The sequence below is a fragment of the Puntigrus tetrazona genome, chromosome 18, assembly GCF_018831695.1.
Source record: "Puntigrus tetrazona isolate hp1 chromosome 18, ASM1883169v1, whole genome shotgun sequence".
NCBI classification, from domain to species: Eukaryota; Metazoa; Chordata; class Actinopteri; order Cypriniformes; family Cyprinidae; genus Puntigrus; species Puntigrus tetrazona.
This window is the reverse complement of record NC_056716.1, coordinates 17,912,838-17,937,994: the sequence shown is the minus strand read 5'-3', so window position 1 is coordinate 17,937,994 and position 25,157 is coordinate 17,912,838. Positions and strand designations below refer to the sequence as shown.

General features: G+C 37.9%; 3 protein-coding genes across 4 annotated transcripts in view; 1 reads left to right on the top strand and 2 right to left on the bottom strand.

Moving 5' to 3' along the window:
* The window catches only part of LOC122362789 (granule associated Rac and RHOG effector protein 1-like), a 32,432-nt gene extending 31,467 nt beyond the window's left edge, over positions 1-965 (bottom strand). The window contains exon 1 of one of the 2 annotated variants that reach the window (XM_043264339.1): positions 813-965. The gene's annotated coding sequence lies outside the window, so the exon portion shown is untranslated. The remainder of the gene's footprint in view (positions 1-812) is intronic. The other variant, XM_043264342.1, reaches the window with a different exon arrangement.
* A 1,315-nt stretch (positions 966-2,280) lies between these two features.
* On the top strand, positions 2,281-16,360 carry gpib (glucose-6-phosphate isomerase b). Its single transcript, XM_043216736.1, is given in 20 exon segments — positions 2,281-2,523; positions 3,863-3,953; positions 4,022-4,090; positions 4,225-4,344; positions 4,768-4,855; positions 7,080-7,087; positions 8,560-8,592; positions 8,594-8,622; positions 8,624-8,673; positions 8,779-8,904; positions 9,792-9,883; positions 10,894-10,954; positions 11,039-11,082; positions 11,341-11,493; positions 13,002-13,131; positions 13,212-13,288; positions 14,387-14,515; positions 14,644-14,719; positions 14,794-14,860; positions 15,962-16,360. Coding segments are annotated over 20 exon segments (1,686 nt in total). The 5' UTR covers positions 2,281-2,404; the 3' UTR covers positions 16,086-16,360.
* A 4,366-nt stretch (positions 16,361-20,726) lies between these two features.
* LOC122323000 (WT1 interacting protein) overlaps positions 20,727-25,157 on the bottom strand; it is a 29,302-nt gene continuing 24,871 nt past the window's right edge. Inside the window, exon 8 of the mRNA XM_043216610.1 lies at positions 20,727-24,093. Within this exon, the coding sequence (XP_043072545.1) occupies positions 23,941-24,093 (153 nt within the window). The 3' untranslated portion in view covers positions 20,727-23,940. The remainder of the gene's footprint in view (positions 24,094-25,157) is intronic.

Below are 25,157 nucleotides of genomic sequence, written 5' to 3'. Positions count from 1 at the left end.
ACAAGGCGACAAATACATTTAACTTCACACTGCAAAGTGTAATTTAAGCTACGTACAGGGTTACACTGGTGTGCAGATGAGTATAAATATCCTGAAATATTCTGAGAGCTACAGCCACTAGAACCACTACAGGAATCTGGATCCTCCTGGCACCCAAATAGATCCACTGACACACAAAAACCCGTTTAAAAGAACCAGTCCAGCGAAAACAAAACCAAGTTAGGACCAGTTACCGCGAGCTGGTTTTATCTAGCATTGGTGCGATGCGTTTCAAGCCGAATCTAGAAGTTTCCAACACTTCGAAATATAGAAAAGCACTAATTCCTCCCCGATGACCCTCGCCGGGGGTTTGGGTGTGTGTGACACCCGTCGGCTGTCATTAGGGTGTTAAGAAGCTGCAACGAAGCGTATCGCTGCTTTTTCAGGGCGTTGAAGGGTCTCCAGCCCCGGCGTAATGCAGGGACCCCGGGAACGGTTAATCACGCCATTAATTAAAGTAATTAAGATCCGACGGTCGACTTGACGAGATTTAAACGGCTCGGTTTCGATACGAACGAAGCAAAACCCCTTCACGAGCCCCGTAACCGCCGAAATACCACTTTAGCGCTCCCCTGTTGACGTTACGCCCCTAAAAGAGCAGCGAAATCGCGCCTCGGATGATTATACAAAAACCATCAGTGTTTATGGAGCTAATCTGAGTTAGCCGTTAGCACCTCTCGTTGACACGGATTGGGAAAACACGTCAAACGCGTCGAAACGCACGCGCTCGCGGCCGCTCCGGGGCGGCGGCCATCAACGGACTCGGGTCCTACCTGTAGTGGCTCCGGGGAAGGCGTTTATCGGTGTGAAAAACAGCCCGATCGGCGCTCGGATCACGGCATCACTTACCAGCTGTTTGTCCCCACCCTCCTGTCTGTGGAGAGCGGAAATGACGCAGCGCGTCTTCCGAGCGCGCGTCCACAAAGCGCGAGCCCGCCGGGCGACGCGCGCGCCCGATCATACCAAAGCGCGCGTGCGCTTGGCAGAAATGACACGATATCGTAATTAAAATAGGTTTTTCCCGAGTGCATTATTGCTCTCGTTTTCGTTGAAGCCAGGGCACCCTGTTATTTCCCTTAAATACTAAAATACTACTGTATCTTTAGTTTTTAACGACGTACAATATTTAGTGATAATAATAACAATATTTTTTTATTATAGAGGTAATTTATTGAGCATGTTGCTATGTTATATACGTATTATTATTATTATTATTATTATTATTATTATTATTATTATTATTATTATTATTATTATTATTATTATCCAAAATATTTTATTGACGCTTTATTTAATTATTTTTGTCTTTCTGTTGCGACAAGAAACGTCCAACAGCGTTTCACCAGAATGACCACTAAGTGTACATGTATATATAAAAAAAGACAAAAAATGTAAGAGGAGTACAATAAAACAAATATTTAGAGATGATTAGAGACTGATGTGACGGACTCCCGTGTCCTCTAGCGTTCAACACTTCAACAAACACAATGCTGATGCGTGTCGATAGATGGCGCCATATCCCTCACTTTATTTATTTATTTTGTGTATTTATAAATAAATAAAATGTTTTTATTGTTGTTGGTGTTATTATTTTAGATTTATGTTATTGTTATTTAGTAACATTTTATGTCATATATAAAGTAACTTTATGGTAGAAATGTTTGTGGACCCCTCTGCAGTGCACTAGTAAGTACAGTGTGTGTGTGTGTGTGTGTGTGTGTGTGTGTGTGTGTGTGTGTGTGTGTGTGTGTGTGTGTGTGTGTGTGTGTGTGTGTGTGTGTGTGTGTGTGTGTGTGTGTGTGTGTGTGTGTGTGTGTGTGTGTCTGTGTGTGTCTGTGTGTGTGTGTGTGTGTGTGTGTGTGTGTGTGTGTGTGTGTGTGTGTGTGTGTGTGTGTGTGTGTGTGTGTGTGTGTGTGTGTGTGTGTGTGTGTGTGTGTGTGTGTGTGTGTGTGTGTGTGTGTGTGTGTGTGTGTGTGTGTGTGTGTGTGTGTGTGTGTGTGTGTGTGTGTGTGTGTGTGTGTGTGTGTGTGTGTGTGTGTGTGTGTGTGTGTGTGTGTGTGTGTGTGTGTGTGTGTGTGTGTGTGTGTGTGTGTGTGTGTGTGTGTGTGTGTGTGTGTGTGTGTGTGTGTGTCTGTGTGTGTGTGTGTGTGTGCGCGCGCGCGTGTGTCTGTGTGTGTGTGTGTGTGTGTGTGTGTGTGAGAGAGAGAGAGGGGTGTGCCGAGCTGCAGATCAGCTGCTTTCTTCGTCCTTCATGAAGGTGATCCTCTGACATTTGGGTTCAGTTCAGCCGGACACACACACACTCACACACACTCTCACACACACACTCACTCACTCGCACGCGCGCAGGTTGGACAGGTTCAGGATGGGACTCACGAGCGACCCGAACTTCCAGAATCTGGAGAAATGGTTCAAATCAAACGCCGCGGGTCTCAACATGAGGCAGATGTTCGAGGCCGATCAAAACAGATTTCAGAAGTTCAGGTACTTTTTATTGTATTTATTTAATCACTTACGTGCTGATTTAAATATTATGCGTGAAGCGACTCGTTAGTTTAATGTCATTTTGTTTTCTTTAATTTAAATAATATTTTTAATAATTAGCAAGCGTATAGTGGGCGGAGTCGCACGTATTGTCCTGTCCGTCGTCATTAAAACCAATGCATAACTCTTAAACCTCAAGAGATCGTGATATCCTGCAGTTGTGTCCTTTTTGGTGGATTCCTCTGAGTCCTCACTTTCTGGGCTTTTCAGAAATGTTTGGGAGTTTCATGACCACACCTAGGTCTTTATAGATGGCTAAAATCAATTTAGTGAAAATGTTAAAGGGAATTTTAATCCAAATACAGGACAAAATGTCATGCATGTCCACTGTAGAGGACGCCAGGAATAAGAGCATGCTTACTGTGCATTTTGGAAGACATAACAATTGAACAGGAAAATAAATCATGTCAATATTTTTATGCAAATATTAGATATTATTATGAAAAATCTGGTCAACTGTTAGTCCCGTTAGGACGAATCACATTAATATGCAGACTGGTTACGGTGTATAGAGGCACTGTGTTTAACGGGGAAATTTTCACACACGCATCGCACAAAACCAAACTGTACGTGAAATGATTTTTTGCTAACATAATTTAAAATCAGCCTTGGCGGAAAAAATCCTGAACAAAAATTGAAAAAAAGGCTTTTTGATGCCCATTCAATTTAAATGTTTAGATGAAAGGGCATATAATAAAGTAGAAATAAAATACAAGTTAAAAAAATTGGTTTTCCATTTTTTTCTTATGCTATAAACAATGTAATGACATAAAAACTTTTTTTTTTCTGTATATAATATATATAATATATATATATATATATATATATATATATATATATATATATATATATATATATATATATATATATATATATATATATATATATATATATATATATATAAATATATTCCATTTGATTGGGATAATATATATATACATATATATATATATATATATATATATATATATATATATATATATATATATATATATATAAATAGATAAATATATTCCACTTTTTTGGGAAAATATAAATATATAAATAAATAAATATATAAATTTTTTCTTTATATATATATATATATATATATATATATATATATATATTTTAGATATATATATATATATATTTAGATTGATATATTCCACTTGATTGGGAAAATATAAAACCTGTACAGTTTCTGCATAATGATAACTTTATAATGCTTTTAACGTCTTTGAGCAACTGAATATATATTATATTCATCTGAAGCTGCATGCTTGTCCTCTTTCAACAGCTTGACTTTAAAAACAGACGAAGGGGACATCTTGCTGGACTACTCCAAGAACCTCGTAAACGAAGAGGTTATGAAGATGCTCGCGGAGCTGGTAAGGATCTGAGCAGATGGACGCTGAGCGGAGAGTCATCGTGTGAATATAACAGCCTTTTCCCTCAGGCCAAGTCTCGAGGCGTGGAGGCCTCCAGGGACAAGATGTTTTCGGGAGAAAAGATTAATTTCACGGAGGTATTGCAGATCACATTCGTATCTTCAAACCAGCTGATCGTTGTTTATGTGATCTATTTTATAACACACTTGCACGTGAACGGGAAGTGTGTGTGTGTGTGTGTGTGTTCAAAAGTGTGTTCTGTGTTCTGCAGGGCCGTGCCGTTCTCCACGTGGCTCTGAGGAACCGCTCGAACGCTCCCATAAACGTCGACGGCAAAGACGTGATGCCGGAGGTCAACCGGGTCCTGGAGAAGATGAAGGGCTTCTGTCACGTGGGTGACGTGTTTGAAAATAAACGCTGATCAGATACGGAAACTGCATCTCTATCAATCAATCAATCAATCATTTTTATTTATATAGCGCTTTTAACAACACAGGTCGCATCAAAGCACTGTACAGTATAAAGTTGAAGAATACAAGGGATGTATAATGACCAGAGTGAACAATTTGTTATTAAATGCAGAGACGGTCTAATTCGATGATAATCGCTAGAAGTTAAGTGTCCCCGACAAAGCAAGCCAGAGGAACCCAAACCCCATCCATACAGAATGGAGAAAAAAAACCCTTGGGAGAAACCAGACTCAGTCGGGGCCAGTTCTCCTCTGACCAGACGCCCAGCACTTAGCTTCCAGTTCAGTTTTAAACTGACTTAGTGTGTGTGTGTGTGTGTGTGTGTGTGTGTGTGCCCTCCACAGAAAGTCCGCAGCGGAGAGTGGAAGGGATACACGGGGAAACCCATCACGGATGTGGTTAATGTCGGCATCGGTGGATCCGATCTGGTTCGTGAAATCAAAGCAGCAAATGGTTTTTCTTTTCTCCTGTCGTCGGATCAGGGGTCTTAGGGATGTGCTGGTCAGACTGTTTTTTTGCTAGTAAAAGTCACAACTGGCACTGTATTTCTAATAGTAGAAATCTACTATTTGAGGGGGTATTTTTTACTTGTCTGATATATTTAAGACTGAAAAACTGAAATTAAAATAAAAAAAAACATTTTGAAATAGACTGAAATAGTAATTTAGCATACACCGATGATCTCTGTCCTTTGTTTTAGTTACGTCTTTATTTATTTTATTTTTTTTATCATTGTGCAAGGCACACTCTTTCTAATACTTAACAGCATCTATGTGGTTTACTTATTTATTTTTACACCCTAAAATATATTAATACTATAAACACTCCATACTATACTATATACACTCTAAATACCATTTTTTAAATACATTTACTAATTTGTTTATTCATTCGCCTTTAAACAGCTGTAATTATATTTATATTTAATATTTTATTGCTTAGTTTTAAATTAAATTCAGTTATTTAAACGTTTCTAGCGTGTCCTAGGTCTTCCCGGGGCCTCTTCCCGGTGGGACATCATATTTGCATTCTTTTTGTGGAGGAATTATTTTATCCTCCCGAAACTTATCCGAAAATAATTAGCGCCCAGCCACCCTACGAATTATTTTATTTGCATTCCGGGATCTCAATTATTTCGGTTCCCAATTATCCTAAATATAATTAGTTAAGATTTTAATTATTTTATTTTGCATTCTTTTTTTAATTATTTCAGACCAGTCAGCGACTGCATTACTGCAGAAGCTGCACCGATTGTCAATCTCTCGTTTATCCTTCCTCATTGCTTACCCCAAGATACTAAATTCCATTGGGGCAATTACCAACCTGAAGGGGGCAAGCCACCCTTGTCCGACTAGGACCAAGGCCTCAGACTTGGAGGTGCTGATTTTCATCCCTTTCACACTCAGCTGCATTTGGCCAGATGCAGCCAACAGAACAACATCATCAGCAAAAAGCAGAGAAGCTATCCTGTGGTCACCAAACCAGACCCCCTCCGGCCCCTGACTGCGCCTAGAAATCCTGTCCATAAAAATAATGAACAGGACCGGTGACAAAGGGCAGCCCTGTCGGAGTCCAACATGCACTGGAAACAAGTCTGACTTAATGCCGGCAATGCGAACCAAGCTCCTGCTCTGATCATACAGGGATCGGACAGCCCTTAGCAAAGTTACCCCATATTCCCATCACCCCACAGGACACCACGAGAACCCGGTTTTCTCCAAATCCACAAAACACATGTAGACTGGTTGGGCAAACTCCCAGGAACCCTCCAGCATCCTGATGGTAGAGCTGGTCCAGTGTTCCACGTCCAGGGCGAAACCCATTGTTCCTCTTGAAGCCGAGGTTCAACTATCGGGCGTTCTCCTCTCCAGTACCCTGGCATAGACTTTCCCAGGAGGCTGAGAAGTGTGATCCCCTATAGTTGGAGCACACCCCTGGTCCCCCTTCTTGAAAGGGGAACCACCACCCCGTCTGCCAGTCCAGAGGCACTTTCCCCGCGTCCACCACGCGATGCTGCAGAGGCGTGTCAGCCAAGACAGCCCCACAACATCCAGAGACCTGAGGTATTCCGGGCGGATCTGCTCCACCTGGTGCCTTGCCACAGAGGAGCTTCTCAACCACCTCAGTGACCTCAGCTAGGATAATGGTGAGTCCCCGGATCCCGGCCTCTGCTCCCTCAGTGGAAGACGTGTTGACGGGATTGAGGAGGTCCTCAAGATTCCTTCCACCGCCCCACAATATCCCCAGTCGAGGTTAGCAGGTTCCCATCAGCACTATATACGGTGTTGGCAGGGCACTGCTTTCCTTTCTGAGGCGTCGGACGGTTTGCCAGAACCTCTTTGAGGCCGTTCGATAGTCATTTTCCATGGCCTCCCGAACTCCCCAGACCCGAGTTTTGCCTGCACAACCACCGGGCAGCAGTCCGCTTGGCCCACGCTGCTTCAGGGGTCCTCGGGCCAACCATGCCCGATAGGACTCCTTCTTCAGCTTAACGGCATCCCTTACTTCGGTGTCCACCATCGGGTTCGGGACGGTTACCGCCACGACACGCACCGGAGACTTTACGCCACAGCTCCGGACGGCTGCGCGCGACCAAAGAGGTAGAGAACAAGTCCATTCGGACTCAATGTCTCCAGCCTCCTCGGGATCCGTAAAGCACTGCAAGTTGAAGATCTCATACAGGGTCTCTGCCAAACGTTCCCAATGACCCTCAGCGTTTGGGCCTTCTGTCCGATCCTCCCAGCCACCGGATCCAACTCACCACCAGGTGGTGATCAGTTGACAGCTCTTTTCACCTGTCCAAGACATGCGGCCAGATCAGATGCAACCACAAAGTCGATCATCGACCTTAGGGTGTCCTGATGCCAGGTGTACTGGTGGACACCCTTGTGCTTGAACATGGTGTTTTATGGACAGACCGTGCCTAGTACAGAATTCCAACAACAGAACACCACTCAGGTTTAGATCGGGGGCTTCCTCCCAATCACGCCCCTCCAGGTGTCACTAGCATCACCAACGTGAGCGTTGAAGTCCCCAGCAGGACGATAGAGTCCCCGGTTGGAGCACTTTCCAGCACCCCTCCCAAGGACTCCAAGAAGGCCGGGTGTAACACTGCCATCAATTTCACAAATGACAGTGAGAGTCCTCCCCCAACCCGAAGTCGCAGAACCCTCTTGTCCACCGGGTTAAACTCCAACACATGGCGGCTAAGCTGGGGAGCTATGAGCAAGCCCACACCAGCCTGCCGCCTCATTTCAAGAGTCCAGCCCCTTTTTGAGAAGATGGGTTCCAGAGTCATCAGAAGCCCGACTATCTCTAGCCGCTCTCTCAAATAAAAGACTTGTTTAGATAATGCATGTCCCTATTGATTCTGATTTATTATGTATATATAAATACATAATATATATATGAGCCCGGCCGGGTCCCGCGGGGCAAGACCCGCCACCAGGCGCTATATTTATATAATACTTTCCAGGTCTTATACATAATATATTTAACTGGCTATCAACAACATTATGCCAGAATACCCTAAAGGGGCATATAGCCCCGACAACCTAACTCCTATAAAAAACCCCTAAACCACGTAATAATTAATAAGGAGCTGTATATATTTATATTTATATATTTATTTATTGATTTATATAATTGATTTATATATATATATATATATTATATATATATATATATATAATTATATTTATATTTAATATTTTATTGCTTAGTTTTAAATTAAATTCAGTTATTTAAACGTTTTATAAAATCATATTTGCATTCTTTTTTAAATTATTTTATCCGAATTATCCGAAAATAATTAGTTATTTTAATTATTTTATTTGCATTCTTTATTTAATTATTTTGTCCGAATTATCCGAAAATAATTAGTTATTTTAATTATTTTATTTGCATTCTTTATTTAATTATTTCAGAATTCATTCGCGTTAAACACCTTTAATCATATTTATATTTTATTGCTTAGTTTTAAATTCAATTCAATTATTTAAACGTTTTATAAAATCATATTTGCATTCTTTATTTAAGTATTTCATCCGAATGTTCATTTATTAGTTCGCTGTGAATAACTATCGTAATTATGATGTTGGTTTTGGGATCATTTTGCGCTGTCGGGGTCCGCTGAGGTGACAGAGGCCCTGAGGCCGTACTGCCGTGCGCGGACCTCGCGTCTGGTTTGTGTCTAACATCTGGACAGCTGCCGCCAACCCTGGCCTCACTGAACGCCGAGGGTTGTGCTCGTCATCATCGACCTCCGAAGGTCTGGCGGAGGTCACGGGGCGTTCAGATTGCTCTGTCCTAGTTCACTCTTTAAGGGTGTGCTGGATGATACGTGTCACGGTGAGATTTGTGTAAAAAAAACTGTTTCCGTCAGACATTCACGACCCAGGAGACCATCACAAACGCCGAATCGGCGAAGGAGTGGTTCCTGCAGCCTTTAAAGTTTGAGTCTCTCCTGGCATCCTCGGGGTGTTCAAAGCGCGCGCTATCGCTCATTCTTCTGCCGTTTTTGTCGTTCTCACAGAAAAATATCCTTAAATGTCCGCATTAAACCATTTCCGCATCGTGGGCACTCAAAGAACCATAAACGTGCACAATGAAGCATTGCATTCAGGATATCACAGACACCCGTGCCGTAATATTGGCCTTTGACCTTTGGGCCATAGAGCGCTAAGAAGTCAACTTTAAGAAGTCTTAAAGCGTTTTTTTTCTACGTATCGATCGCATTACGAGCTCACGGAGAAAAATAAAATAAGCGCGGTCGTTCCTCCTGTGATGTTAAGCGTTCAAATGTAACATTCCCATCAATTTCAAAAAATTATAAAATAGAATGTTACTTTTTGGAACATTTCAAAAAAACCGGAACCTTTGAAGAGCATCAGAATTAGCGCTGTCAAAATAAAAGACTTGTTTACATAATGCATGCATTGTGAATATTTATTATGTATATATAAATACATAATATATATATAAATTTGAAAATATATATTTATATAATACTTGTCATATACAAATATATTTAACATATAAACAACATTATGAGAATATAAAAAATATAAAAAAATACATAAAAAATAAAAATAATAATTAATAAAAAAAATATATATATATATATATATATATATATATATATATATATATATATATATATATTATATAAATAAAATAAATAATTAATAAAATAAATAAATTTTAATAATAAATAATTAATAAATATATATATATATATATATATATATATATATATATATATATATATATATATATATATAAAAATACACATGCATGTGAATAAAGACGCATATTTTGGATTTGATGGCACTAATGTCTTAATGAATATATTAACTTTCATAGGAAGTATGACTCATCGCTTCACAAACGCTTTCTGTGTTTCAGCCCAAAGTGAAGGACTTCGGCATCGACCCGGAGAACATGTTTGAGTTCTGGGACGTGAGTGTCGGGCCCCGCTGAGGGCCGAGAGCTATTTTTGCCGTAGCGGTCTGACCTGTGAAGTAGGCGTCTGGACAGCTGCCGGTAACCAGAGTCCCTCACTGAACGCCGCTGGGTTATTCGTGATCTTGACCTTATCGCGGCGGAGGTCACGCACCGGTTCACTGTAAAGGCCGACAGGATACTTTCAGTCACATTGTTGATATTTAAAGGGCAGGGTTCCTTACTGTCCTGTGTGTTATAGACTCCAACCCGGGCGAAACTGAACCGAAAAAACCCTTTAAAAAGCCTTTGTTTCGTCTCAGGATACTCATTGTTCAAAGGCACGTTTATAAAAATATCCTTAAATGTCCTCATTAAACTATTTCCCGATCCGGGGGAAATCGAAGCCCTGTCTGTGAAACCAGGGGCATGTTTCATGAAACAAGTTTACCAAATAAACCAGGTTTATTTCAGTTAAACGCAGTCAGACAAACTGAAATAAGCCTGGCTTGTGTGATAAATTTGTTTTAATGTGTTATTTTAATATCTTAGCATTTTACTATAAGATACCACTATAGCTTTTATTTATATTAATATTATTATTGTTTTAATAAATTGTACATTTTAGTTTGATTTGCCACTTTTTGTCATTTCTTTTGTTCCTTAATATGTCTATATAGATGTGTTTTTATTTATTTTATTTTCATTAACATTTATTCTATTTCAAGAAATGTTTTTTATGGTTATTTATAATACTATAATATTTATACGCCGTTAATAATATAAATATTTTTAACGTGCCTAATTTTAGTTTAGATTTTATTTAATTTCAAGCAATAAATCACAGCCTTAGTTTTAGTTAACTAACTCTAAATCATTTTAGTCAATCATTTTTATATATATATATATATATATATATATATATATATATATATATATATATATATAGCGCTTTTAACAACACAGGCTGCATCCAAGCACTAATTCGAAAGACTAACGTGTTGTGCATTACTTAATGTTTTTTGTAGTGGGTCGGCGGACGGTACTCGCTGTGGTCTGCGATCGGTCTGTCCATCGCGCTTCACATCGGTGAGTGTTATCTCGTGACTCTCGTGAAGATATCCTGTGAGCGCGAGAGGATCTCAGGCGTCTGTTTTATCTCTTCTGTCTCAGGATACGAGAACTTCGAGAAGCTGCTGGCTGGGGCTCACTGGATGGTACGTCTGTTCACGTGTGATTCATTCCTGGTTTTCCAGCATTCATTGTCAAGCGATCCTTCAGAAATCACTCTAATATGCTGCTGTCTGATTTAATAATGCTCGGAAACAGTTCGATATTTTTGCGCATTTGATTTGTTCAGGATGCGCGGATGAATCCTAAGATCTTGTGCGGCCTTATTGTGGCTTGAGCGATCGAATGCGTCGTTGCAGGATGTCTTGATCTTGATTTAACCCCTGACTGTGCGTCTGCGGCAGGACACTCATTTCCGCACGGCTCCCGTGGACAGGAACGCCCCCATGCTGCTCGCTCTTCTGGGCGTCTGGTACATCAACTTCTTCCAGGCGGAGACTCAGTGTCTGCTGCCGTACGATCAGTACATGCACCGCTTCGCTGCCTACTTCCAGCAGGTGAGATGCACCTGTAGAGCATCTAAGTGCATGCTTTCGCAGCTGCGCTTGTTTTTTTCAAACCGTTGACATCCGGCTCTCGCAATCAAGGCTTAGTCTTAGACCAAAACACAAATCTAAGCCATTTCAACTCCGGCCGATCTTAATTAACGCCTTTGTTTCATGTAATGCATGTTTCATGTGATGCATGTTTCATGTAATGCATGTTTTTCAAGTAATGCATGTTTCATGTGATGCATGTTTCATGTGATGCATGTTTCAAGTAATGCATGTTTTTCAAGTAATGCATGTTTCATGTAATGCATGTTTTTCAAGTAATGCATGTTTCATGTGATGCATGTTTCATGTGATGCATGTTTCATGTAATGCATGTTTCATGTATTGCATGTTTTTCAAGTAATGCATGTTTTTCAAGTAATGCATGTTTCATGTAATGCATGTTTTTCAAGTAATGCATGTTTCATGTGATGCATGTTTCATGTGATGCATGTTTCATGTGATGCATGTTTCATGTATTGCATGTTTTTCAAGTAATGCATGTTTCATGTGATGCATGTTTCATGTGATGCATGTTTCATGTAATGCATGTTTTTCAAGTTATGCATGTTTCATGTGATGCATGTTTCATGCGATGCATGTTTTTCAAGTAATGCATGTTTCATGTGATGCATGTTTCATGTGATGCATGTTTCATGTAATGCATGTTTCATGTAATGCATGTTTTTCAAGTAATGCATGTTTCATGTAATGCATGTTTTTCAAGTAATGCATGTTTCATGTGATGCATGTTTCATGTGATGCATGTTTCAAGTAATGCATGTTTCATGTAATGCATGTTTTTCAAGTAATGCATGTTTCATGTAATGCATGTTTCATGTGATGCATGTTTCAAGTAATGCATGTTTCATGTAATGCATGTTTTTCAAGTAATGCATGTTTCAAGTAATGCATGTTTTTCAAGTAATGCATGTTTCATGTAATGCATGTTTCATGTGATGCATGTTTCATGTAATGCATGTTTTTCAAGTTATGCATGTTTCATGTGATGCATGTTTCATGCAATGCATGTTTTTCAAGTAATGCATGTTTCATGTGATGCATGTTTCATGCAATGCATGTTTTTCAAGTAATGCATGTTTCGTGCAAACGATTCATAAACGTCCTAACTTGAACTACGGCCTAACCCCGGCTCGGGCTAAGCTCTGTATATGAAATGGGGCCTTTTAATTAAACGTGTGCGTGAATGGATGCGTGTTTCGCTCATGCACGGACAGACTTCAGACAGACTGCTCATGCATGCGACACAGCATTCAAGTCACACGAGAAAAGTGTATTTTCATCTTGCAGTACAGCAGAGGTGTTTTTTTTTCGGTCGCAATTTTAGCTTCTGCAACCCAAACGCATGCATCTTTTTTATTTTTTGGAGTGGTGTATACGTTTTTATATTTCTTGCTGTAATTCAATCTCAGCTTCGCTGAAAGTCAGTAAACGAATGCTGCGATTCACAGGGTGACATGGAGTCGAACGGGAAGTGCATCACTACCGCCGGTAACCGGGTGAACTATCACACCGGACCGATCGTGTGGGGTGAACCGGGGACTAACGGGCAGCACGCTTTCTACCAGCTCATCCACCAAGGTCCTCTCTCTGACGCAGGGGACAGTACATGTGTGTTTTGGTGGGAGAAGCGTCTGCTGACCCTTCTGTCTCCTCCGCAGGAACTCGTATGGTTCCTGCTGACTTCCTCATTCCTGCCCAGTCTCAACATCCAATCAGAAACAACCTCCACCACAAGGTACTGAGAGGAACACACCATGCGGCTCAAATCTGCCTCGGGACATATCTATATCCATATATATATATATCAGTATATATCTATACAGAGGCAGAGAGAGAGAAAGAGAGGTGTTTTTGTTGGTTATAGATAGGGAAAAGTATTAATTATGAGACATAAATTGCAAATCGCGAGAAAGTGTCATAACTGTAAAGCATAAACTTCAGATTGCGGGGGAAAAAAAGTGTTAATTATTAGACATAAATTAGCAAATTGTCAGAAAAAAGGACATGATTGTAAGATATAAAATTAAAGCTGTGGGGGGTTGTATATAAATTGCAAATTGGGAGAAAACATGTCACGATTGTGAAATATAGCTTAAATTAAATTAAATCATTTAGGGGATGTAAACTGCAAATTGTGAGAAAGTGTCATAATTATATGAAAAGATATAAACTTTAAAATTTAGGGGGAAAAAAAAGCATCGGTTATGAGATTTAATCTGCAAATTGTGAGATATAAAGTTAAAATTGCGTGAAAAAAGTACAGAAATTATGAGATTGTGGGAAAAGAACATCAGTTGTGGAATAAACCAGCAGATTGTGAAAAACAAAATGTTGTTATTGTAAGATATAAACTTAAAATTGTTGGAAAAGTATATCGGTTGCGAGAAATATATCATATATTCGAAATATAAACTGCAAATGATGAGACAAAATGTCTTAATCGTTAGATATAACATTTTAATTTAGGGGAAACGTATTAATTATGAGAGATAAACCGCAAACTGTGAGAAAATTGTCATAAGCGTTAGATATAAACGTACAGTTTTGGGAAGAATATATCAGTTATGAAATGTGATGATTGTGAGATATAAATCAGTTATGATGATAGAAAAATGTATATACATTTGTGGTGAAAAGCGTATCAATTATGAGATAAAGACTGCACATTAGGAGAGAAAATACAGTGCTTGTGAGATATAGGGAGGAAGGTATATAAATGATGAAATATAAATTAAAAAATGTGCTGATTGTGAAACGTAAACCCAAACCTGCGTTAGGAAAAGTCAGAATTGTTGGGGTAAAAAAGGTGAGATATTAATCCTGCGCTCTGCAGATCCTGCTGGCCAACTTCCTGGCGCAGACGGAGGCGCTGATGAAGGGAAAGACCACGGAGGAAGCCAAGAAAGAGCTGGAGGCCGGAGGACTGAGCGGAGACGCGCTGCAGAAGATCCTGCCGCACAAAGTGAGGATCTGGAGAGCCGTACTGACCCCTACAGGACACATGCTGCATGCGTCTCATCCGAGTGTTTTCTTGTGCTCGCGCGGATACACTTAGCGGCTGTTTCATCTTTGCCCTGCGTTTCCGTCCAGGTTTTCCAAGGAAACAAGCCGACTAACTCCATCATCTTCAAGACGCTGTCTCCGTACACTCTGGGCGTCCTGATTGGTGCGTCTCAGATGGTTTGGTGTTAGATATCACCTGAGGCGCATCTTCCTGACCTTTGACCTTCTCTTTAACAGCCATGTACGAACACAAGATCTTCATTCAGGGCGTTCTGTGGGAAATTAACAGTTTTGATCAGTGGGGGTGAGTCGGCCAATCAAGCGTATTAAGACCAAACTCAACTAATCAGGAAAATTAGTAAAGAATTATCTCAGGAATGTTAATGAAACTAAATTTATGTATTTTTGATCCTAACATCTTCAATATAGCTAAAGTAGTGTTATTACCAGGGCAGTGTTTTTATTAATATATTAAATAATCTCTCTCTCTCTCTCTCTCTCTCTCTCTCTCTCTCTCTCTCTATATATATATATATATATATATATATATATATATATATATATATATATATATATATATTTTAAAATTCCATTTTAATTTATTAATTTAATTTTAAATTTGACTTTTCAAAATATTTATTTCAGCTGTAGTTTTAGTTAAAAATACATTTATTTTTTATCCTATTTTTGATTTTAAAATGCATTTTAAAGCGGTTTTATTATCAGGGCAGTGTTTTTATTTTTAATATTTTATATATATATATATATATATATATATATATATATATATATATATATATATATATATATATATATATATATATATATAATATATATATTTGATTTTCATATTTATTTCAGCTGTAGTTTTAGTTAAAAATACATTTATTTTTATCCTATTTTTGATTTTAAAATGCATTTTAAAGCGGTTTTATTATCAGGGCAGTGTTTTTATTAATATTTTAAATAATCTTTATATATATATATATATATATATATATATATATATATATATATATATATATATATATATATATATATATATATATATATATATATATATATATATATATATATATATATATATATATTATTTTAATTTTATTAATTTAATTTAAAATTTGACTTTTTAAAATATTTATTTCATTTAGTTTTAGTTAAAAAATGCATTTATTTTTGATCCTACAGTTTAATTAGTTCAATTATAATTTAAGTTAATTTTATTACCAGATCAGTGTTATTTTACAGTTTTTATGAATAGTTTTAAATTAGTTTCTACTTTTAGATTCCATTTTCACTTTAGTTTCACTTAAAATGTTGGTCGTTTTGTCTTAGTTTGCTGTCGTTTTTATTTATTTAATAATTTTTTTAGTATTTTCATGAATTTTATTTGTTTTTATTTCAGAGTGGAGCTCGGGAAACAGCTGGCAAAGAAGATCGAACCGGAGCTTCAGGACTCAGCGGAGGTCACTTCTCACGATTCATCCACCAACGGCCTCATCAACTTCCTCAAGAAGAACTTCGCTTGAATGAACCGTGAAGAGGAGCCAAAACCTAAGCATTTCAAAACTGTAATGCAGCGTCATTTTAACTGACAATTAAAACATGCATTTATTTGTTAATCTAGGATTATGCAAAATGATAAACGCTAAATCAGAGATTTTGCTACCTTCTTTTACACCAAACTACTTGAAAAACACACTTAAAAATCTCTGAAGCACCTTGTGTTTTTCAGTTTACTAAAAGAATGTTTCTCTGTATTTATCACGTGTCTTTTCCCCCAAAAATAAATCACTTTGCACTATTTCTGTTGTTTTGATAAGAATATATATAATAAGAATAAGTGTTTTGCTAATATTTTAAAATCTGAGAATATATATATATATATATATATTTCATCAGACTTTTTATGTTTATATATATATATATATATATATATATATATATATATATATATATATATATGTGTATATATATATATATATATATATATATATATACATATATATATATATATATATATATATATATATATATATATATATATATATATATATATATATATATATATATATATATATATATATATATATAGCAACTATCTGACATAAAATAAGATTATTTTAGTTAGAATAACCTTTATTATAAAAACAATAAATATTGCATTAAAACCACATTACAAAAATACTTCTTTAATGTTGTAAAAAGCAGGATACATGCATGCACGAGTCACGTGAAAAAATGTCAATAATAAATGCATGAAGGCAAATGGAAATGTTTGGATGCATGGATGAGTTGGAAACTGTTTCCCGCCATGCCCTGTCCTAAAAAGTGTGCCATCAGCTTCTGTGACACCTCCAGCCCGTAGGAGACGTTCACCAGCAGGTGGAGCTGTAGGTTCATGTCCACCACAACCCTCTGGTTCCCAGTGTTTGGCATAGATCTGTGCACATAGATGCTCATTAGCAGCTCTTATGATGAGCTGCTAGAAGTAACCTGTCTGCCATATTGTAATGGTCAACGTCGTTCGCTATAGTAACCAATGAATCCTGCTCAGACGGAGGAGGTCTGCGGGCCCCAGTACGGCGTCTACGAAGGAGGCATCTATACTTATCTACGCTCTTTGGAACAAGAGGTCAAAAGTCAGCTGTGTTCAGTTCCAGTCAAGTCCCAGAAGCACACAGAGACCCAAACGCATCTGGAAGGCATCGCGGGAACGAAAATATCCCCCACAAACAGTAAAAGAGGCAGCTGATGTTTACCGTAGCGTTAGCGCACCGTAACACCCGAGCTGTACATCATCTGTGCATCCGATGAGGTGATTGACAGATCAGAGAGGAACGGCGGCGAGAGATCAGATCAGTTTATAACGTGCCTGTTGCCTAGCAACAAGTCTCTCACTTCAAACATCACCTGCCTGGTTATTTCCGGCCTTTTCCTTGGGAAAAAAAAGAAGATAATTATTTCTGAAATGTCATCGGAGCTAGGGGAAAAAAAACGGCAGAGAGCAAAATGCATTTACATTTTCAGTTCATCGTGAGAATCTGAGAGGCAACGCGGTTGCCATGGCAACTAGGGCGAAAAACCGCACTAGTCATCGAGGGCCGATGGTGATCCGGCATTTCCCGCGATATAGAGAAACACAAACTGTTGCTTCATTACAGCAATTACAGACTTATTTCTTCACCGGTTTTGCTCGCTTGACTTTTAATCAGCAGTGCTTTTTAATAGCCACGTGAAACCAGTCGCTTTAATCATCTAATATAAAGAGAAAGCATGCATTTTAAAGTGTCAGCCGCCGCAACTATTAAACCGACTTCAGAGGTCTCGCAATTAAAGCTGATCCTAGAAAGCTTTTATGAGCCGATATTAAAAAATCACTCATTATTAAGTTTGTTTCTCATCACCGAACGAAGGTTTCCCTGGAAACGTCTGCAGCATCTCAACTGGATAACATGCTCGTGATGACCACCATAACCATCGCCTTTAAACAGAAACAAACGACTGATAGCAGCAGGACTTACGTGCATTTGGACGTCGATTGGATCGTCTCACAGAAGGCCTGTGCATCTTCAAGTTATGCAGAATTGATCTATACAGCGAGAAATGTTGTTCAATCATTTTCACATGCCGTATCCACATTAACAGCAGGCAAGGCAGGTTCATTTGTGCACTGAACTTACAAACCTCCGCTGTCACCCATTTCCATTTAACTAACTTCGCCTGTACAAAAAGTCAGCTATGCTGCTCGATGGACTTTATTAATATCCATACGCACACCAGTTCGTAGGCTAAACATTTCTAGGGTCATTCTAAAATGCTTAACGACACATTAGCTGCATTCTTCTTCATGCACTTTTATTTGCTCCACTTCCAGAGCTACTGAGCCGATCTCTTCGTACCACGACGGTATTTCCTGATTGAATTACACACGAGGCCGAACGCAACGGCACACACGCTGGACACAAGCCGTTCCCACGGACCCGGGGTTACGTAAAGCCCGGTGGAGAAGCGCGGGCAGAGATTTTGGGTGGTCTGAAAAAGAAACCCTGGTTTACACGGAAAGACCCCCTGAACCTCTCATGATCTCACCATTCAGGCTTTTTTTCATGCATTCTCGGAAAGAATTATTTATAAAGTTTCCTCCACGGAAAAGGCAGCTTTTTAAAAAAAAACTATTCCAGTTTTGCAATTGCATTCGTTTTCGTTGTCGCGCCGTTTCTACAGCGCGCATCGAAAAATTCTGATTAATCTCATAATTAAGCTTACATGCGACAAATCAGGTTCTGGATTATAAAAATAAGGGGGAAAGGCTTTGCCACGTATGTGTTTATATGGCAGAATTGAGAAAAAAATGAGTATCGTAAGATACATTCAGAAACTGCGTCCTGAAAGTATTATTATATATCATTTGAAATGATTGCTTTATTTAGCCCACTTAAAGGGACAGTTCACCCAAAAATAATCAAAATCATTATTCACTCACCCTCAAGTTGTTTCAACATTTCTTCTGTTGAACACAAATCTATTTTTAGAGAAATGTTCCAAAAAAATCACTTTTTTCTACAAAATATGAGCTCAAAAGAAAACACAACTGAACTATTTATGATCAACGGACGCCATTGCCATTAAAACACACGGCACACGTCATGTGTTTAAATATATCAGCAATCACATCGGTTACGACGAAGTTGCAGTTGAGCACATTTGAAATGTATTTAGCTTTGAATCGAATGAATTCTGATCAACTCTAGATTCAAGACTGAGAAATAAAACGGTAAGAGTCTCATTAAAGCCGCAGCTCGTCTGCTGTTTGTCGTCCAGCAGCTAATGAACTCAACACCTTCTGTTCAACGCCAGCAAACAACTCAAGGCTTTCACGAGGAAACATCACACCGTTTATACACCGTCTGCCATGAACATGATTATAGACGTGCTGCAGACTTCAGAGAATGACTCGAATCGGCTAATCAGACATATGAGGTGCGTGACACTTTAAAATAGATTTATTATATAATATAGTTTCGGCTGCATGCTGATATAAACCCAGACGGACTTAAAAAACAGAGATTAAGAGAAGTTGTTCTTTAAAACCTAATTAAGGTCCAATCTGTGTCTGTGTGTGTGTGTGTGTGTGTGTGTGTGTGTGTGTGTGCTCAGACGTGTTTAATCTGATTATTAAAATCACCCCGGGTGCTGTTTATAGAGGTCAGAAAAACTCATTATGATTACTTGAAAATAATAGCATTACACTAGCGAAAAATAATATATATATGATTTCAAATCAATTTATTTCATGCCAAGTATACTACAAATACATTTTTCCTATTTATGCACTTAATCAAACGACCTGCAATTGTATTTTTAGTGTATTAAACCGCTTAAAGTCCTACTTAATGCACTGTGATTGTGCAGAAGTAGTGCAATTAAGTATATTTTGCACATTTCATTTTATTTTGCAAAAATGTATGCTTCATATATTTTGCATTTAAAATCAGATATTATTTAAAGATCATACAACCCTCATCAAAAGTGACACGTAATATTAAGCAAAAATGTTTAAATTTTAAAATTGATTTTAAAAATTATTTTAAAATCATTTAAAAAATGATAAAAAAAAATATATATATATATATATATATATATATATATATATATATATATATATATATATATATATATATATATATATAAACGACCTGCAATATATATATATATATATATATACACTCATGTAAAGTAAAAGTAAATAAAGTAAATTTTTAAAGGATTTGGCCAATAGAAAATTAACAAAAACAACTTTACAATAAGATTTATTAGTTAACAATACGTCAATTATTCCTAGCGTAAATTAAGCTTTTACAAATGCATTCTTAAAATCAAAAGCTAACATTTTTACCATTAATTAGTGCACTGTGAACTAACATTAACAAAGACCAGTAAATCCTCACTAAACGTGTTGATCCATGAACCCTTGTTATAAAGTGTCACCACATTCATTCATTCATTCGTCACATTCAAAAGCTATTCATTTTTGTTCGTTTTTTAATTCATTTATACATTATTCGATTCGTTAAACATTTTGAATCGAAAATGAAAATCGGTCCTGTTCTTATTGCAGATGCGGTAACCCAGATTCTGTACAAAAATAAAACCAGTCACAGCTTAAGTTAACTACAAAAACCACTTTATTGAAAAAGCAGATTACATAAATCTACGGTTAAATGATACGTCCCGACTCTTCATACATTAAATAACTTTAAACTTTTCACGTTTAGATAAATAAATCTACTTTGCCTTTTCTTTATTTATGAAATATCTAGGAAATCGAAACATTGTACGATAAAAAAAAAAAAAAAAAAAAAAAGGTGATGCAACAGAACGTAAGATGTGCATTTTTTAAAGAACTAACTGAAGGAAAGCTACCGTTCGTCTAATCTCTGATAAATGCAGGAAATACATTCTACGCTCTTTATTTACAGGGACTCTAGCGTTGTGCTATGCAATAGTAGTACGTTTTAAAAGTGGATTAAGACAACGTGGAGAAAAATATTATGCACAAAAAAAAAAACCAAACACTTGGAATGATCTGAAAGCGGAATCGTCTGAGGCTGCTGAACCGTTCAGAGAGATATGTTCTGTCATCGTATTCGATATTCATGCTGTCGATTAGCACAGAAAACACTTGGGTTGGGAAAGATTTCATCCGGCCGCCGACAGCATGTCACAGACGCTGTACATCGACCCAGGATCTTCCTTCAGGACGAGCAGGTACGGTAATCAGTCAGCAAACACGCTTCTTCGCTTGAGCTTTACGGTCTGCTTTGCAGATAAGAAGTCACTGGATTCAAAGACGACTCTCTGTGTCGGGTCTTCTCGGGTGAGGGGAACACGTAGAACCCGGGTTCTGTCAGTAGTATCACAGATGTCTGTGTGGAACAGTGACCCGAGAAGCATTTGAGACACTTGAGACCGTTCATCCTCAGGCCGTCTGACATGTAGATGAGTTCGTTTCTTATCAGCAGCTTTTTGCAGTGATGCAGCATTGCTCTGCAGTGGATGGGTGCCGTCAGAATGAGAGCCCGGTTCGGGCTGGAGGCCGTCGCAGCACCTCCCCGGCTAAAATATGATTTCGTAATAACTGTAATACTGTGGAAAAGTAATCTGGTCTGAATCAGGAGAGAAATCTGCACACATAAGGCAGCGTCTGCTAGTCTTTATTATGGACTCGTATTTTAGCTGGGAGCGCCGGTTTGAAATGAAAAACCTCCACATGATGGATTTGTATCTATCTAAGATGTTAACTGCTAGACCGGAGTGGGGTGGATTACCTGTGATGTTTTTATCAGCCGTTTGGACTCTCATTCTGACGGCACCCATTCACTGACACTGATGCGATGCTACATTTATCCCAATCTGATGAAGAAACAAACTCATCTAACGGCTTCATTTTTGGGTGGACTATATCTTTAAGTGTCTAAATACTCATCAAGGTCGCGGTATTTGAGACACACACACACACACACACACAGTGGCCCAGCCACTAGTGCACATGAACATATACACAACTACACACACACACACAGACTCTCTTTTCCACATATACGCTCACTTATGTCCTAAACAGGTGCGACGTGATGCAATAAGCTTCCAGCAACGCATAATTTTTCGTCGATGTGAATCCAGACCAAGAGGAAGTAATTTTGACATCATTCCCAGACTTCTACACGTGTGTGTTTTTTTCATAGTCTTCACGACTTCACTATTATTCTGACATGTGCAAAATGTTCTGTTGCCTTGCGCTCCGTTGCACCGCGCAAACGTAGGACGAGCGCAGCGGGTTTCCGGGGCCTGGCTGAGTCCAGCACATCCAGGCGCGACCTTTGACCCCTGCGCACCTCTAGAGTCCCTTAAGAGTCTCCGGAGACACATTGCAAGCGCGTCTCCTCCACGTTAAGGAATAGGTAAGGCAGGAAGGCACCTCATCAAGAGACAAACCAGTGTCTGAAGAGCACGACGTAAGAGTTCACAGATCCAGCCCCGTTCTGCTGGTGTCGGGTCGTAACGGCCTGGTTCATGTCAGACAGCAAAATATACATTTGTAAGTCCATCTATGTGCAGCAGGTTTCACAACGTCACCTGGTGAAGAAAACGTCAGCGATGCATCAGCGTTCGGCCCATTGCTGCCATTAAATCGATGATTAAAAGCACAGTTCACCCTTATTTGCTCACCCTCTTCAAACTATTTATGGACAGTTTAAGGCAAGCCACCACAGGTTAATTAAGAAAATAGGTAATAGGTTTCGTTATACTTTCCTTGATTCGTATCACAAGTTTTATGAAACGCTATGTTTAAATATGCAAAATACATGGCAGAAAATAAAGATATTAAGCCTTTTCTGCAAAATATAAGACATTAAGCTAGATTTATTCTTAAAATAAAAATATATCCAACAATGTTTTTTCTTTGAATTAAGATTTTAATTATTAATTTATTTTAATAAAGATTTTCTGACATTTATTTTTTTTTTTAAGCGAAAACAAGATACTTTTTTTTAGAAAGCAAGACTTCATGCAGGTGATTGTGCTTAATGAAGTTAAGGTATCTCTATTAAAAATGCTTAGATATTCAAACAATGCATTTCAAATGCTTTAATTTGCACAATGTTTTTTTTTATTTGCCGGCATGTTTTTACAGAGGGGGCTTTTATTATTTAATGTGCAGAAAATAAATCATATTTTTTTTATGTGTTAAATACATATCAGGCGAACCATGAAAACATCCCTTCGGAATATACATAAGAATAAAACTATAAAATTAAATGCATATTGATTAGAGAATGTGTACTGAATGTGTATTTAGCTGAAAACTATAATTAAAGTGTAACTTAAAGGTGTATTTTAGATTATTTCTATGCACTGAGGGAAAAAAAATGGACTTCTTGTGGAAGCAAAATAAACAGTTTTTTTTTTCCTGTAGTGTCTTGCCTTGAAATGAGATTTTAATGTATTTCTGCCGCGGAAGAAAAGCTCGTACAAGTTTGCAGCTATAATTTCAGGTGAACTGTCCCTTTAAAGACCCCAGCAGCTTGGCACAAATATCTGGCAGGAGATAGAAACGGTGCGTGTCGAAGGCAGCAATCGACGCAGGATTTCCGATGAAGGCACAGGAAGTCGTATCTCAGTCCGTGTTCAGTGCTGTTGTTTGGCGTTCAGGAGGAAAAAACGGGCAAGCGTCTCCCTTCGATCCCTAACGCCGGACGCCGAGCCCAAACCCCTCCGTAACCTCGACGAGGGATGAAATAATAATAGAAGCCTCCCCGCTCGGTCAAATGGGCTCCTGTTTATTGTTTAGAGGAAGGAGCGGTCCTCCCGTCTTCGTGTTCACAGTTCAGTGACGTGCAGCGGGTAACTCGGGGGCGGGTGGGCCGGATGAGGGGTTTTTAACCGGTGCAGGTGGCATCGGTGGCACAGCAGGTGTCCATCCAGCGGGTAACAGCGATGCCCCTCTTCGTCGTTCAACTGCAGACTGCAATCCTGCAAAACACGGGTTTACTGTGCTTGATAGAAACGCAGTCAATGAATCATCGCCCTCGTGGCTGGATCTACGCTGTAAATAATTTAATGCACAAAAGCTTGCTTTTTAGACAGACTTTACTTTCTCAGGTTGACTGGAAAAGTCCACGGCCGGCCGAAAGAAAACTGCGGTTTAGTCAGTAAATATATTTACATAAGGCTGATGCCGGGTTTCACAAGGACATTAGCCTTATCTCAAATCAGAAATTATGTTTTGTTCAAATTGTAAATTGTATTTTTTTTTTTTTTACAAGAAAATATGCCTTCTGATTTGCAATTTCAACATAATATAATACTACTAATAAATCAATAAATTATAATAATAAATTGATAGAAATAATAAAATCTTTCAAAAACTGAACAATTAATTGCGAATAACTGCATCTAAAATAAACGTTTTATGTGCGTGATATATATGTGTGTGTTCTGTGTATATTTATTATGTATATATAAATATACAATATATATTTTGAAAATAGTTACTAGTATTTATTTATATTTACATGAATATATTTAGATTCCTGTAATTTTTAGTGTAAATATATTTAATATTTTTCTTAAATATATACATGCATATGTGTGTGTGTATGTATAAATATACACAGTACCCGACCATATCCTATGTAAACCAAAACTTTTGGATCAGATTAATAATAATAAATAGCTTGATAGCACTAATTCTTATTGATGAAATGCATTCCAAAAAAATCATAAATTGTCTGAAATTATTTATAATATTTATTATTTATTATAATATAATATAATAATTATTTATTATAATTATAATTATTTATTGTATGTATATATATATATATATATATATATATATATATATATATATATATATAACTAATATTACATTACAAAAAATTAAATGTTTAAATTATACTGCAGCCCAAAATCACTTTCTTTAGCAAAAAACAACAACGGCATTCTCTTGAAATGTGTTTGAGTCAGCATCTCACAGTCTCAAAGTTTAGCTGAATCAGTCAATGATTCACAATATTAATGCACATAACTGAGCC